At 35.4% G+C, this 17,301-nt stretch overlaps 1 protein-coding gene across 2 annotated transcripts; it reads left to right on the top strand.

Annotated features, from left to right (window-relative positions):
* The first annotated feature begins 9 nt into the window (after positions 1 to 9).
* On the top strand, positions 10 to 13,104 carry matk (megakaryocyte-associated tyrosine kinase). 2 transcript variants are annotated; one of them, XM_082139184.1, is made up of 13 exons: positions 10 to 126; positions 743 to 807; positions 891 to 1,001; positions 2,772 to 2,887; positions 3,291 to 3,510; positions 4,656 to 4,749; positions 4,834 to 4,899; positions 6,243 to 6,342; positions 6,433 to 6,517; positions 6,724 to 6,797; positions 7,832 to 8,027; positions 9,234 to 9,320; positions 11,783 to 13,104. In XM_082139184.1, exons 2-13 carry the CDS (start codon positions 799 to 801, stop codon positions 11,960 to 11,962), a joined length of 1,338 nt encoding a protein of 445 aa, XP_081995310.1. In that variant the 5' UTR covers positions 10 to 126; positions 743 to 798; the 3' UTR covers positions 11,963 to 13,104. The 2 variants fall into 2 exon arrangements, with proteins under 2 accessions (XP_081995310.1, XP_081995309.1); XM_082139183.1 differs by having other exon boundaries at positions 12 to 126; positions 888 to 1,001.
* Positions 13,105 to 17,301: the final 4,197 nt, after the last annotated feature.

The raw sequence follows: 17,301 nt of genomic DNA, 5'->3' as shown, positions 1-17,301 counted from the left end.
CGTCAGAGCCGCGATATCTGGAGGAAGTGAGCTTGTGTGTAATAAACCTCTGATGAGTGTGTAACCGCTCACATGGACTTAGACACAAGCAACACAATCTTCCGCCATTCAAACCGAGTGCTGCTGGTGAGTGAAATTAAACTTGAAAACATCTAGGACATCATTTAAGTTGGTTTTAATTTCATGCTGCACTGTTACTGGATTTAGAAAGCTAGACTAGCCTACTATAGGCTACTACTTGGCTATTATTGTGTATAAGTATTTCTGATGATGTTTTGATGAAATATATTGTGCATCTTCATTTTAATTACCTTTTGGCATTTTAAAGTTAAGTGGTCAATTCAGTTTAGGTATTTTTTTATTTATTACATTTAAAAAAAAAATGTTGCAGCTAAGTGGTCTTGAAGTGTGTAGCCTATATAGTTTTTTTCAACCTTTTTTAATAATCTTATTTAATTCTTGTGTATTAAGGGTTTTTTAAATATATATTCTTTGGGCCATATAACCTTTTAGCTTTTTTTTTATTTTTAATGTGGTGTGAGAAGTCGGGACTTTTATTTGTATTTTTTATGTGTATTGATTTATTAACAAAAATCTTACTGTTGAGTTTTTTGGGGCTTTTTTTTCCACCATTTTTAATCACTTGTAGCAGTGAATTTTTTTTAATTAAATTTAAGTGTGTATCGAGTTTTGTAAATTAACTTTTTGAATTTCTTTGTTAATTTAACATCTTGATACACAGTCTTCTCGAACATCTTGAAGTTCTGACGAGCTGCTGATGTTCGCTACTCTAAACACATGGACATGGTAAGCGAGACTTCTTGTTAAATGATGGCCGACACCTCGATGTTCTTCTCACACCTCACATCTTTAACTTCTTACTCTAGAAGAACTGGACGACAGGAACGCAGTGCGTTGCCAAAAAGGAGCACTGCAAACCTAAAGCGGGGGAAATACTGTATCATAAAGGGGACATCTTGACTCTCGTGGGGCCTGGAACGGTAAAACAAGCAACTTTTTTTTCTAAAAACATTCTCCTATAAGAGTTTACCTTCATACTAAGAACGATGACAATAATAATCGTTCTAATTCTACAATTAACAGTTATAACGATAATAACACAGAGACACACACACACGCACACTTGCATGTTTTTCTTGCATTCTTTCATGATCTTGCATGTTTTTTCTTTTTCTTTTATAAAAGAACATTGTTAAAGTAGCCCTGCTTTTTCCTATAGTCAATCAGCTCTATTTCCACAGGCCTCCTGCTGAGAAAGATGATTACAGGAGGACTATGTGTGTGTGTGTGCGTGTGTGTTTTTTTCTTTCATGAACGATAAAAATGGACGAGCGATTAAAGAGCGCGAAAGCAGCAGATAACAAAAGCACTTACGCTTAAAGAGGTGGTATAATGCCCTTTTCACAAGATGTAAAATAAGTCTCTGATAGCACACGTACGTCTGCAAGATGTCTGTTAAAGATCACTTCATCTGCTGTTTACTAACATCTGATAGACATCTTTAAGATGTCAGTTTAACCTAAATTTTAAATCATTACATCTTAAAGACATCTTCTAAACGTCTATTTGACATCTGACAGGAAACGTCCTATAGACGTATTGCAGATGAACAAACACTCTAAAAAATACGTCTTCCAGATGTAAACACGCACATCAAATAGACGTCTCCGTGATGTACGTGTGCTATCTGTGTGCTATCGCGATGTCCCCAGAGTGTGTATGTGAAGTTTTAGCTCAAAATACACCACAGATATTTTTATATAGCATGTTAAAATTGTAACTTTTTGAGGGTGAGCAAAAACGCACTGTTTTTGTGTCTGTCCCTTTAAATGCAAATGAGCTGCTGCTCCCAACACAGGGGGCGGAGCTTCAACAGCTTGTGTCCTGAAAATTTCAAAAACTTGTCGCTTTTTATGTTCGAACCAGGAGTCAGTCAAAGATGGAGAGACTCGAGAAGAAGTGACAACATGTAGAATGCAACCGGACGTTCTGCAAACAGCAACATTACACACTAACTTAAGTTAGAAAAGTGAATTTATAATCAATCACTCCTTTAAAATAAACAATGTTTTCGTCTGTTGGTGTGGACGGACCTTTACTATAATTATAAAGTTTTAATAATTGTTCTAATTCTATATGAATATGGGAGTCCACACCACAGCTATAACGATGACACTGAGGGATGAAACTTTAGGAATCACTTTCAGAGTTTTTTTAATAAATTTTTTTAGCTGATGAAGGATAAAAACATTTACAGCCAATCAGAATCCACCTGACTTTAAAGAGCGTGAGCATTTAAAGCTACAGACGCGCGCTTTAAGGAACGGTTCACCCAAAAATGAAAGAAAAATATCCATATTATACTTTATAACGTTTTAAATATGTATATTTTTCTCACAAAAACCCATCGCCTCACTTCAGAAGGCCTTTATTAACCCACTCGAGTCCTATGGATTACTTTTATGATGGATGGATGAGCTTTTTGTGGGCTTCAAACTCAGGCTCTATTCACTCCCATTATAAAGTTTGGAAGAGCCAGGATATTTTTAATATAACTCTGATTGTGTTTGGCTGAAAGAAGAAAGTCATATACGGCTTTGAATGGCTTGAGGGTGATGGAAATATGGGATATTTTTCATTTTTGGTTGAACTATTCCTTTAATAATCAGAATGTTATTAACCATTGGTGTGGACAGTAATGGTCATCGTTCTTTGTGTGAACAGACGTTTTCATTAAAATATGTTTTCAGAGAAAAGGAGAATACAGAGCCAGACATAACACAACAGGAGAGGAAGGGCTGGTCTCGGGTTCAAACCTCAGAGAACGACAAGCCCTCCGTATCGACCCAAAACTGAGCCTCATGCCGTAAGTGACCAACATCCCCAGATAGCTCACGTACGTCTGCAAGATGTCTGTTAAAGATCACTTCATCTGCTGTTTACTAACATCTGATAGACATCTTTAAGATGTCAGTTTAACATACATTCTAAATCATTACATCTTAAAGACATCTTCTAAACGTCTATTTGACATCTGACAGGAAACGTCCTATAGACGTGTTGCAGATGAACAAACACTCTAAAAAATACGTCTTCCAGATGTAAACACGCACATCAAATAGACGTCTCCGAGATGTACGTGTGCTATCTGGGTCTGAATTACGAGGAACGAGTTTGTTGTTGTTACGCTGCAGACAGAAAGGATGTGGTTGATGTCAGCAGGGCTGAAAATAGCCTGATGTTAGGCCAACTTCTCTGATGCTCCTCAGATGGTTTCACGGCAAGATATCAGGACCGCAAGCCGTAAGCAAACTCAAGCCCACGGAGGACGGGCTTTTCCTGGTGCGCGAGTCGGTCCGGCACCCCGGAGACTTCGTGCTGTGTGTGTGCTTCAACCAGAAGGTCTTCCACTACCACGTCATCTTCCAGAACAACAAGCTGTCCATCGACAACAAGGAGTTCTTCTACAACCTCATCGACATGATCGAGGTGCGTCAGGCGGCTCGTTTTAGCCCGCGTTTCTTCATTTATCTGGGTTTGCAGTGACACACCCGTGTTGCTGGTGTCCTGTGGTTTTGAAGGGGAAACAGCAACTCTGACACTAGTTTGTGGTGATAGTCAGAAGACTTTTGGGTACTTTTAAGGTGGCTGTGTGGTGTGACATACATTTTAGTTGTTTATTATTATTAGGGGATTTTTTTTCTATTTCAAACTGAGTTCTTTTGTTTTGCCAGTTTTCAGTTTTTGTTCCCCTGTTGTTTTGCTGTCAAGAAGTCATGTATTCTGACAACTTATACGTTTATTTAATGTATTAAGGGTTTTTATTATATTTGGGGTATTTTTGATCTCCTTTTAGCTGTTTTTAAAGTGGCTATAGGCGGTGACGTTATTAGTAGTAGTAGCATTTTATTCATGTGTATTCATCATTTGTAAATTATGTTTGTTTGGGCTTTTTTTCACATTTCGTATCGAGTTTTTTTGTGGTCATTTACACCATTTATTTCCACCTTTTAGTTTTTCTGCAGTCACATAAACATGCAGTGTGAACAAATGAGTATTTTATATAATGTGCATTTAAATGTTTTTTTTATATATATATATTTATTTTTATTTTATTGTGGCCATTTATGATCACCTTAGTAATTTTGTTGAATTTTTTTCTTATTTCATGCGTATTTGTTTTTTATATACATTTTTGGGATGTTTTTCACTTTCACATTTCATATTACGTTTTTTTTGGGGGGGGGGGGAGGGGGGCGTTTTCACCATTTTTAATCACCTTTTGTGGTGCAATAAATTAGTATTTTATATAATCCAGTAGTCAACATTTGAAGTGGATAAAAATTGTCATCAAAGGTGTCCTAAGACAAGAACGGGTATTGTTGTAATTCATGTATAACTTTGATGAAAGATTTTGATCCACTTCAAAAAAAAAAAAAAGTTTAATTATTTTAATTTTTAATGTGGCTATGAGATGTTACATTCATATTTTTTTTTTATATGAATTATAGTATCATACACTGATTTAGCATTATGAAAATTCATGTCTTCTCTGTTTTGAAGACTTCATTTAGACGGGGTTTGTTTCTCACTTTAGCGTCTCGAAGTCACGGCCGGTTTTGTTGTTGTTGTAGTTTTACAGCAGAACTCAAGGCGCTCTCGCTACTGTTCTTCTGAAGCACAAGAAGAAGGAAGGCACTAAATCTGCAGAGACCAAGCTGTTGAAATGTAAGTGTTTATGCAAAAGAGCTCCAGAAACCCTTGAAGATTGCTGTCTAGTAGTTTAACGTGTGACGTGTGTGTGTTTGTCAGCCGGCTGGCTCCTGGATCTGTCCAAGCTGACGTTAGGAGAAGCCCTCGGACAGGGAGAGTTCGGTGGTGAGCTGCTCTTCTGTGATACTGTAGCTGTATTCTCTCAGAGAGCCACTAGAGAGCAGCGTTTGACGTGCAGGAATACAGCGCTGATACTGCACACTGCTTTTAAAGCAGAATATTATGCAACAGTATTCTACATGTCACATGACCTCATTACTGAATTCAGTCTATAAAGAAAGAAAGTAGAAATGACATTTTGCGTAAAGAAAATCAAGCATATTTTCCCCCTCCGGTTTCATCATGAAAATGCAAAAATTATTTAATAGTACAACATTTTGTCAATAAGTCTCATTGAGAATAATGATAATTTAAAAAAGTAAAAAAAAAAAGTAAAAAGTCCAGACACACGGGATTATATATATATATAACACAAAATAAACATACATTAATATATTTATTTAATATATTGTTTAGTTATATTTTTTAATATAATATATACATATACACTACCGTTCAAAAGTGTCACATGATCCTTCAGAAATCATTCTAATATGATTATTTGATGCTCAAGAAACATTCATTATTATTATCAATGTTGAAAACTGTCGTGTACAATTTTTTTTTTTTTTTGATGAATAGAAAGTTAAAAAGAACAGCATTTATTTAAAATAGAATATTTTCTAACATTATAAATGTCTTTACTGTAACTTTTGATCAGTTTAACTCATCCTTGATGAATAAAAGTATTGATTTATTTTATTTCTTTCCCCCAAAATAAAATTAAAATTCTTACTGACCCCAAACTTTTGAACGGTAGTGTATATATATATATATATATATAAGAAATATAAATTAATGTATTTTAAATTTAAAGTATTAATAAATATTCAATAAATGTTGTATATACATGCAAACAGTGTGTATATATGTATATATATACACACATGATAAAAATATATAGTTATATAATAAAAATATATAATTAATGTAATTAAGTATGAATAAATATACTATATATAAACAATAAAATATCTCATTTAAATTAGCTTTATTTATAACAATGTATATGAACTAAATATTAACTTAAGAATATTTAATGATATGCCATAATTTAAAATGTATATATTTATTTAATTACATGAATAATTGATGCATGAAAAATATGAATATATATGAGGCACATTAGACTGGTTTTAACTGAGAGCTGTCAGTCGCTGCTGCAGCATGGGTTAGGGTTAGGGTTAGGGTTACTCTTCTGGCAGTGTTTGAAGCTTTTTTAATTTTAAGCACTACTTATTTTTTTGATATTCCTCATTTGTGAGTTGCTTTGGATGAAAGCGCCTCAGTTGTTCAGATTAAACCTGGAGCTGTTGTGTAAACGCTGTGATGCTCCTGCTGTTCTCCAGCCGTGTTCCAGGGAGAATACTGTGGCCAGAGAGTCGCTGTGAAGAACATCAGGTGTGACGTAACGGCCCAGGCTTTCCTGGAGGAGACGTCGGTCATGACGTAAGTGTGTGTGTGTGTGTGTGTGTGTGTGTGTGTGTGTGTGTGTGTATCTCATGCTCACATTCACTAATATAACATCCTCTTCTGCAGGAATCTCCATCATAAGAATCTGGTGCCGTTATTAGGGGTGATTCTCCACAACGGACTTCACATCGTCACTGAGTTAATGACGAAGGTACCGCTGTCAGACGAGTGTGTGTTCTGATGACACAGTGTGTGTGTGTGTGTTCTGATGTGTGTGTGTGTTCTGATGAGTGTCTGTGTGTTCTGATGAGTGTGTGTGTGTGTTCTGATGTGTGTGTGTGTGTTCTGATGTGTGTGTGTGTTCTGATGTGTGTGTGTGTGTGTGTGTTCTGATGAGTGTGTGTCGTCTCGTCACAGGGGAATCTGGTGAATTTTCTCCGCACACGAGGACGTTTCGCGGTCAGCGTGACTCAGCTGCTGCGCTTCGCACTGTAAGAGCTCACAAAACTACACATGAAATTAACATTAACATCATCTTAATATAGTAAATCAATGCAACATTTAAATATAGAAATAGAAATGTCATATTTCAGAATCAGAAGAAATAAGAAATTACATTGCAAGCACATTTTTCCCCTCTGTTCTCATCACCAAAATGCAAACATTATTTAATAGTACATCACTTGGAATTGGATAAGAATAATTGAGATTAGTGATCATTTAAAAAAAAAGTCCAGAAACATGGGATTATTATTATTAATATTGTTTTGTAAGACGGCTTTATTTTCTAATTTTGGTATTATGGTAGTGAGATTTTTGTTTTTATTTAATAAAATTCATTAGATTTATTTGTTTGTTTATTTTCCATTTATCTTTATTTTTATTATTGTGTATTAAGGTAATGAGAATTTTATTTTTATTTTTTAAAACAATATATAGCCTTTTTTCTTATTTTAGCATTATGTTGGTAAGAATTGTTTTATTTTTATTTATTTCAAAAGTTTAATTTTATTTATTTTCCATTTATTATTATTATTTTTATATACATAATGAGAATTTTATTGTTATTTTAAAACAAAACATAGCCTTTACTTTCTGACTTTGTGCTATTTTTGGTTTTATGATAGTACGAATGAATTTATTTTTATTTAAATTTAAAGTTATTTATTTTTCATTTATTTTGTTATTATTGTTAGATCTTTTTGGTATTATGATAGTAAGAATATTTTATTTTTAATAAAAGGGCTTCATTTTATTTACTTATTATTTTGTATTAAGCTAATGAGAATGATTATATTTTTATTTGAAAAAAATAGACCTTTATTTTGTTATTTTGTCAAATTTTTGGTGTTATGGTGGTGATCATTTTTAAAAGCTTAATAAAAAAATATATATATTTATAAAAATGAATGAACATATCTGTGTGATTTCATCAATTTGGAACATGTAAAAACGCTAGAAATGTGACATGAGAAATGAGCTTGAAAAATGTGATCATGTGACTTTTGTTTGTGTGTTTCCTCAGAGATGTTTGTGAAGGTATGGAGTACCTGGAGTGTAAGAAGCTCCTGCACCGAGACCTCGCCGGACGCAACATCCTCGTGTCGGAGGACACCGTCGCCAAAATCAGTGATTTCGGTCTGGCCAAGGTCAGTTCAATGGCAACCGACAACTCAAAGTTACCCGTCAAGTGGACGGCACCCGAAGCCCTGAAGAGCCAGGTGAGAGAAGATGTTCATCACCTGAATCAATGTTCTGATGTTTTCCATCTTCATCTTTCTTTAGTGTGTAATGTTGCTGTTTGAGATCTTCTCTATATCAGTGTCAGTGTTTCTGAACTCCTGAAACGCCTCCATTGTAGTCTTGAGTTTCTTCCGGGAACGAACACGTCACAATATTCCTCATTTAAATAATTAATATGCAGAATAAAGGGGCGGGGCCTGGCTGAGTTAGTTAGTAGTGTGATGAAACTGGCGGTTATGGTAAGGGGCGGGACATTTCCCAAACACACTCGAAGTGCTCAACCAATCACAACACACTGCTCCAGCCGACCAATCAGAGCACAGTGTGCTTTTCAGAAGGAGGGGCTTCATAGAGACAGGAACTAAACGGGGCTGTGTTTCCCGAAAGCATAATTAGCCAACTATGGTTGCAAGTTCTGTCGTTATCAGCATAGTTCAACGAGTCTGTGTTTCCCGAAACCATCGTTCCAACGAACATTCGCAAACAGCATCGCAAAGTTGTGTGTTTGGAACGACAGCTCTCGAGCTGTGGTTAGAAGCAGAGTTTCTAGCTTTCATGTCATGTGGACTTAATACATCCTTATCCTGAGCAAAATAAGCAAGCTGACTTAGAGTACAACCGAGATCTATTATGTCGAACACATACAAATGTAATTTACGTCTTTTAGTTTGTCAAGAGATTTAAAGTGTAGTTTTTGAAGACCGTGCACGTGTGAACGAGCTCTAGTGCGCAAGAACGAGTCTATGATTGAATCTGGAAATAAAGCAAAATAACTGAGAAAAAAGAGAAATAGTCCTCAGATGCATGTCCGTAATTTATAGCTAAACATCTAGCGTTAATTCGATCTCAAACAGATTCATTAAAAGTAGTTATTACACGTGTGACATCATTAACCAACGTGGTTGAATGACCAATTTGCGACAATACGGTTTTGGGAAACAGTCGTGACTAGGTAGTGGATTTCATCAATGATGCATCGTACTGTGGGAGTAAAGCAGCGAGTTACGTCGTTTATACGGGAAACGCATCCCAGAGCGTGACAGACAGACTGGGAAGAGAGGAGCTGCAACAATGGAGAATATGGGAAAATAATCAACATTCAAGCAGGAAAACTTATTTTAGTAGAGCCTGAAAACAAAATCAAGACACAACAGCTTTATAAGTGAACTCCTCTGCTCCTGTAGAAGTTCTCCACTCAGTCGGATGTGTGGAGTTACGGAGTGCTTCTGTGGGAGATCTTCTCCTTCGGTCGACAGCCGTATCCCAAGATGGTGAGTTTCTGTCTCACTCTAAAGATATTTGGTAACACTTTATGTGGATGGTCCCTTTTGAACATTCTGTGGACAATAAAGCCCCTTTCACACAGAGATTCCGGAAAACACACGGATAAAGTGACCCGGGATTTGACCCGGGTTCGCTTGATTTTGGTTCATTCACACTGCCAGTGATTTTCCGGAATCAGAGAGTGTGTTCACACACAACCCGTAAATATCCCGTAAAGACACGTGTCGTGACATCGATGTGACTTGTAATGTCTCAGCAGCGTCTTAAGTTTGCTTATGACCACGCTTGTGCATTTTTTTTCTCTGATTCGATCATAAACTTGCGCATTACGTACCGTTTCACAGCTGGCGAACGATCCCGGCTTCAGCATCATCACTACAACACGGCATTATTACGGCTTTTGTTCACACAGCGCGCGTTCCGGGACTGAACATGGCAATGTTACTAGTTCCCCAACCCGGCATCGATCCCGGCATCAATCCCGGGTCGTGTTTGCGTTCACACAGAAGGGGTTCTGGCAATTTCCCGGCAATTTGCCGGGATCATCGCGCTGTGTGAAAGGGGCTTATGTAATTTTCATTAGAGTATTAGTAGAGTTTCTGCTTAATATCTACTAACTCTTTATTGTGATGCTCCTCCAACAACAGACATTTTACTGAGTAAAATAAAAGTAACTTTACAACTATATGTCAACTTATTCTAACCCAAACTTTACCAGTCTACTAATACTCTATTAATACTCTAATGAGAGTTAGTAGACATGTAGGTGCAACGTTACATTCAGATTTTCTGTCTAATTATTTACTTATGTGGCAAGTATCCGTGTAATAAGTGGGATAATGTACATCCAGCCAGTTGTTATCTCAGAATAAACCCAGACAGGGCGATCAGGACGGTCTTCATGACCCGGTCGGGGTTTATTCTGAGATAACAACCGGCTGGATGTACATTATCACGCTTATTACATGGATACTTGCCACATAAGTAAATAATTAGACAGAAAATCTGAGTCTAAATATTTTATTAGCTCTTTAAACGCAAAGCTTTCGCGGAGAGCAGTTGCTAGCGCAGCAAGTTCAAACTAGACGGACATTTAAGTGATACGATATACAGTCATACCACTTATTACACAGCATTTCACCACATAAATAATTATGGAGATAAGAGATGTTGATTTCAGATTAAACTGTTTTAAAATGGTTCCTCTTTGTATCTTATAATCCAACAGTGTACAACACAATAGTCACAAAATGGCAGCAGCTGCCCTTGTATGAAACGAGAGTTATGATTCGATTGAGTTATATTCATTTATTAGCTCACCAAATGCTAAACTTCCACATAGAGAAAACGTTCCTAGCGAGCGTATAGCGCTGCTGACTTCAGTAACCCAGATGAGCCTGTGTTTCTGTTTTCAGCGGTTGTTATCGGGGAATAACACACCGCTGGATGGCACGATTGACCAATCAGAATCAAGTATTCCACCGAGCCGTGTAATAAACTGACTATAAGTAACTTTGCAACTACATGTCAATTTATTCTGACCCAAACTCTACCAGTCTACTAATACTCCACTGATACTCTAATGGGGGTTAGTAGACATGTAGGTGCAGTGTTACTTATAGTCAACAGAACGTGTTAAAGGTGCTGTATGTATCTTTTTCACTCTACTAAAGCATAAAAATACCATAACATGTTTGCATATATTGAGGAAACATGCTGAGTTCACTTACTCGTTTCTCTGAAAAACACTTCTACACTGCAAAATATGTTTTTCTTGCTTAGTATTTTTGTCTGGTTTCCAGTCCAAATATAAAAAAATTCTTAAATCAAGATGCATTTACTAGATAAGTAAAATTAAATAAGATATTATGTCTTGTTTTCCGGGGGAATTCATCAAAATTAAGTGAGTTAAAACAAGCAAAATGATCTGTCCATGGGGTCAGAAAAATAATCTCAATTCAAACAGAAACAAGATTATTTTTCTGACCCCATGCACAGATCATTTTGCTTGCTTTGATTTATTTCCCCAGAAAACAAGGCATTTTACTACTTTAGTATTTTTTTGATATTTGGACTGGAAACCAGACAAAAAATACTAAGTAAGAAAAGCATTTTTTGCAGTGTACAGCCAGGTATTTTACTTTGAAATGTGCGTTTCCAGACTGTATTGTTTGGTCTGTGATGCCGCACGTTGCCAATTTTCATTGTCCATTGCGCTCGTTCCTGTTGCGTGGCTCAAACTGGCGACCCGTGTAAGTGTCGAGTCTGAGGAGGCGGGAGAAACGACGATCTCCGATATTTAGAATTCGACTGCAGTACCTATTTTGCCCACTAGTTGTCATTCTTACAGACTGCACCTTTAAAAGGGACCATCAAAGTAAAGTGAAAGCAGATATTTTACCAGTCTCCTTGATAACGGTTTTCTCATGTATGCCGGTGTGTGTGTCAGTCGGTGTATGACGTGAGGGAGCGTGTGGATCAGGGATATCGCATGGATCCGCCGGACGAGTGTCCGCCTCACGTTTACTCCATCATGACCTCCTGCTGGGAGGCCGACCCGAAGAAGAGACCAGCCTTCCACAAACTCAGAGACACACTGGAGAAAGAGCTCGGCAAACTCCACGCGTGAGGATGAGGAGCTGCAGGATTCACATGTGCATAATGGACATTACATTTATTACTGATCACACTTTATATTTATGTGTTTATCTTTGATTGGGTGAGGGATTTAACCTCAAAATCATAAGATGAATTATACTTTAAATTGCTCTTTAACATGTTTGTACGTGCACCCTACTTTAATCTCTCTCACAGTCATGGAAAGATTTGGGAGGAGCCTTAGATCCTTATAAACTAAAGGGGGCGGAGAAGATGTTTGTTTGTTTTTTGCATTATTTTTGCATGAAAATTAATAACATTACTTTTCCTTACTTGGAAGTTGTTTGTTTTATGTAATATTAATTATTCTCTGATTTTAATCTGATTCTCTAATATTACTGATTTCGTTTTATATATATATATATATATATATATATATATATATATATATATAATTTTATTATTAATTATTTTAATTATTAATAGACTGTAATACAGATTTTAATTTATTATTTTTTTCATTTATTTTATTTTAAATAGTAAACAGTACAGGAAGTAATACCACAATGTTATACTTAAAAAGTATATTTTACATATAAATGTAGTTGTTCTCAAAAGTGGTTCCTACTACTGTATAACTATACTGTACAATACTATTATTGATTTAGGTTATTATATTTTTAGTATTTTATTCATTATTTTTATTATAAATTATTTGAATTATTAATAGACTGTAAAAAATATTATTATTATTTAAATTAGTAAAAAAGTAAAACAGTACAGCAAATAATACCATTATGTAAATAATTTAGCATTATTTGTTTTGTTTGATGTTTAGGGCCCCGAGCACCGATGGTGTGAGGACCCTATTGGAATCGCTCCGTTTATTTTACGTGATTTTGTGTGTGTGTGTGTGTGTGTGTGTGTGTGTGTAAATGTGCTTAATGATCTGAAAATAATATCACCATAGTCTTAAAAATATGTTTTGGTTTTCAGTTAATTTTGGGGTGAAATATGACTTTGACAGGTTTCACCCAAATGCCTAAAAGACTTCAGTCCTCAATGAGGTCCTGTAGAAAAAGAGACTTTCTGCTCATGTATATGCAATTCAGAAATGTATTTATTTATTGTGACAACAGTAATAAACACATGGAAATTGATTTTCTTAAGGAACTCTTGTATTCTAATCTTGATTTCTTGGAGAGGAATAAAGTGGTCACAATCCGGGATTAGTGTCCGGATCTCCAGTAATTCTCCAGCAATCTGTCCAGGGATTCAGATTAATGCTGGAAATCTTGCATCATGGCGGCAAATTTCCTTACGAAACTGTTCAAATCCAGTTGATTTCGAGTGAAATGGAACGTCATGCCATTAATGCCTCAAAGGCTCATGGGAAATGATTTTGAATGTATTTTCGCATCTGTTGTCGATGAACGATGTCATTGGATTTGTGTTTATCTGTCACCCGTGAGACCGTCAGCAGATTGAAGTTTCCGTCTTTATTCCCTTTTAAAATCCTCAAACAGGATGACGTGTAATTCTTAAAGATGACTTTAAAGGTCGAGGAGATGATGATGATGTCAGATGCTCAGATCTGCGCTCTACACTTCAGATTCGGCTCGTGATGTTACTCGTGTGGAAACCGTGTCACATGTAGCGGCCGAATATAACTGAACATCAACCCCCCCCAAAAAAAACTTTTTTTCTTTGGTAAATCAGAACTATGATATAAAAAATGAGATGAAAGTCATAAGATTGTCAACTTTTTTTTTTTTCTCATTCCAATTTTTTTTCATAATTGTCATAATTTCTACTTTATCTCATAATTATTTATAACTTTTTAATTGACTTCGTCCGTTTTTTATATCATCATTTCTATTTATCTCTTTATTTCAACTCGTCAATTTCAACTTGTCATAATTTTGTCTGTCTCATAATTATGACTTTGCATGCCATAATTGTCTTGTGTCATAATTGTGACCTAGTATGTCATAATTTAGATTTTTCATCTCATATTTATAACTTTGTCATCATTTCTACTTTGTCCATTTTTATAATTTATTTCAACTTATCTCAGTTTCAACTTTTCAATTTCAAATTGTCATATTGTGAACTTTATCTCATAATTATGATTTAGTATGTCATAATTATGACTTTTTATCTCGTAATTATAACTCATCATTTTGACTGTCAGTTTTTATACCATAATTTCAATGTATCTCTTAATTTCAACTTTTTGTCAATTTCTCATAATCTCATAATTATGACACTGTATGCCATAATTGACTTCTTATAAGTGACTTAGTATATAAGTTTTGACTTTTTATCTCAAAATTATATATTTTTTGTCATTTTCTACTTTTTTTATATCATAATTTCAATTTATCTCATAGTTTCAACTTTATCTCATAATTATGACTGTTATAATTGTCTTATCTCATAATTATAACTTTTGGCAATTAATTTTTTTATCTCAATTTTGAAAATGCAAATAACTTAACTTTAGCTCCATGTTTTTAGAAAGCTGTGTTATGCAAACGGTTAATCTAGCACATGTTTACATAAAAAAATTATGGAAAAGCAGCTCAAGGAAATATAAAAACAAGTATGATGTTAATTTTAAGGATGCCAAATTATAAGGTAAGAGTGACTATTACTGTTCCTCATACTCAAAGATTAATTTTGATGTTTTCTGAGTGATAGTGAGACGATACTCAGCGCAGAGGGACGCTTTAAGAAGCCAAACAAGAATAAATTGATCTAATGTAATCGTATTAAAGCAGCCACATCAGTCACTCTTGGCTGGTGTTTCCCTCTACTGGTCTCCTCTAGTATTACACTGTAAAATACTATGGGATCATTCCTGGGATTCTGTGCCTTGTGTGTCCCCAGTAAACATCATGGTCTTACTGGTTTAAAATGTTGAACAATATACATTTTAAACCTGTCTTAGTCATATATAACATACTACTTGATTACAAAAATTATTTGAAACTTTTCCTCTGTTCCCAGGCCTGTATATCCCATTTTCATGATAAATACCACGCATTTTTTTTTATTACATTGTTGGGTATATCAGAATTGATTCTCACTAATGTATATATTTTCTCAACTATTAAATTCATTTTAACAATTATAATTGAGTTTTTTTTTTTTAGCTTGTCCTTCAAATTATTGTCCACCCTGTTATTTTTTACAATTTTCCCTTTAAAGGAAAGTTGGGAAAATTAAATAACATCATATCATAGTGAGTGAGATGCTCAATTATTTGATCTGTCTAATTTTACCAATTTTATCTTTCAAATTTGGTCAACCTTAGTATGTCTGTAAGGAAATATGAACAAAATCATGTTTTTAAAGTTACAGTTTTAAATACCATGCAATTCTTTATTAGATAAACCCTCTATATTAGCTTGTTTTTGCTCAGATGCGGGGCATTGGCTGATTTTAGATCAGAATGTCCACCCTGTTAAGCATGAATAATTTCATAAAATCAGCACAAAAAAAACATGCAAATAATAATAAAATTTTGTAGAGTATAAATAATGTAGTAAAAATGTCTAAACGGTTCAATTTATTTACCCGAGCTTGACCAGATTTTATTTTATTTTTCAAATGATTTACACCCTATCATGACTAGACAAAAAAAAAAAAAAAAAAAAAAATCTGCATTTTCTGATGGTCAAAAGACAACGAATACCAGGAATGACCCTATAATGTGTATGTGTGTGTTTATGTATTTGAAAACACTGAAGATGAACACAACCTCAAAACACACCGTAAAAGCGTAAAAACATTTTTTTTCATTGAATAATGGCTCTCTTTCTTACTTTAAAAATGATTTTGTCCTTTATAATATTAACTATTATTGTATGGGAAAGAGCTACAATTAAATAAATAAAAGCTATTTCGAGTTCGGAATGACATCAGGGTGAGTAAATGATTCTCTTTTTTTCAGTGAACTATCCCTTTAAATTGCTCTATAACATGTTTGTACGTGCAGCTGCTTTAATCTCTCTCTCTCTTTCTCACAGTCATGGAAAGATTTGCCCAGTGATGTCAGAGTGGGAGGAGCCCCAGAGCCGAAAGGGGGCGGAGAAGATGTTTGACTGACAGGCGAGGCGTCGAATCAGCCGATTGATGGTGTAAGTACGTCAGTGTCTCCAAAGGAATATCCGCTTTATCAATGCTAAGAGTATCAGATTAAGTGTTAAGGAGGAAAGTTTAACCTTGTTCTTTCTGGGCTGTGAAGAGGCTCTCGATAGCAGGAGTGTCTTTTGATCCTACAGGGGGAATCGGGGTCAAAAACACAAATTAAGGACATGAAACAGTCGCTAACACAGCAAAAAAACTCTCAAATCTATTAAAAAACATTAATAATCAACAGTGTAAAACAAGATTTTTCTATTTTCTAACAGCGTGTGACATTTACCCACGCGAACGTTGTTTTTATTTTTAGCATGTCACTATGTGGTTGCTGTGCGTTTTCTAAGGTATTTATTTTTAGCCTGTTGCTATACAGTCACTAAGGTGTTTTTAGTATGTTACTATGCAGATTTGAGGAATCATTCCTGTTTGGAGCACAAATGTCCAAACGAGTTACACAGCAAAAGTTAGTGTTAGTGTGAAGGATTTGATCAGATCACTAATATTAACTATGTTAATTTAAACTTGACCCTCTTGGGGGTCAAACGCATCTTACTACATATTATGCAATTGAACGCTAGTAATTGCGTTGGTTTCAATCGGTTAAAGAGTCAAGTTAATTTGATTAAACTAGCATGCATTTTAAACGACGATGAATTCCAGCCTCCATATGGTGGTTGGGTTAATCGCTGTACAGGTGAACTGCACACAGTCATGGTTGACAGAGGGGTCTTATGCGCTAATCTACAGATTACTGAAAGAAGTCAGGAGAACGGGGACTTGAAGGAGGGATAAACGCATGTCAGTCATTCTGAACAGGATGGGTTCATTTCGGGTCCCTGCACGGCTCCTGACATGCCACGCAAAAGTTTTACGCAGAAGTGACTTAGACTGCAGTTCATCGACTGGCCACTAGAGACAGGCTGCAAAAGAGAGTCAATCCCATAAACCCCCATGTTAATATTCACAACTTTACAGCAGAAAAAAATATGTTTACAGCCTGGTACAAAAAGTGTTTTTGGTCTATATAGTTAATTTTGCCCTTCATGACAACTGTGAGGGGGGAGATTTAATATATATATATATATATATATATATATATATATATCCCATCCGTTAAAGTTGTGCAAAATGAAGGGTGTGGCCACTTGAGTGACAGGTGGATTGCCGCTGATGTCACTACTAGCCGTTCGTCTGCTGTCTGTTAGCCGTCACGCCATCTCA

Source organism: Leuciscus leuciscus, assembly GCF_965113295.1.
Source record: "Leuciscus leuciscus genome assembly, chromosome: 15".
In the NCBI taxonomy this organism is placed as follows: domain Eukaryota; kingdom Metazoa; phylum Chordata; class Actinopteri; order Cypriniformes; family Leuciscidae; genus Leuciscus; species Leuciscus leuciscus.
This window is presented reverse-complemented; position numbering and strand designations above follow the sequence as displayed.

Excerpts from the sequence above, each read along its gene's own strand:
- matk (XM_082139183.1), top strand. Across the intron at positions 3,511-4,655 it reads ACCTCATCGACATGATCGAG|TTTTACAGCAGAACTCAAGG; the intron begins GTGCGTCAGGCG and ends TTGTTGTTGTAG. Across the intron at positions 4,900-6,242 it reads CGGACAGGGAGAGTTCGGTG|CCGTGTTCCAGGGAGAATAC; the intron begins GTGAGCTGCTCT and ends GCTGTTCTCCAG.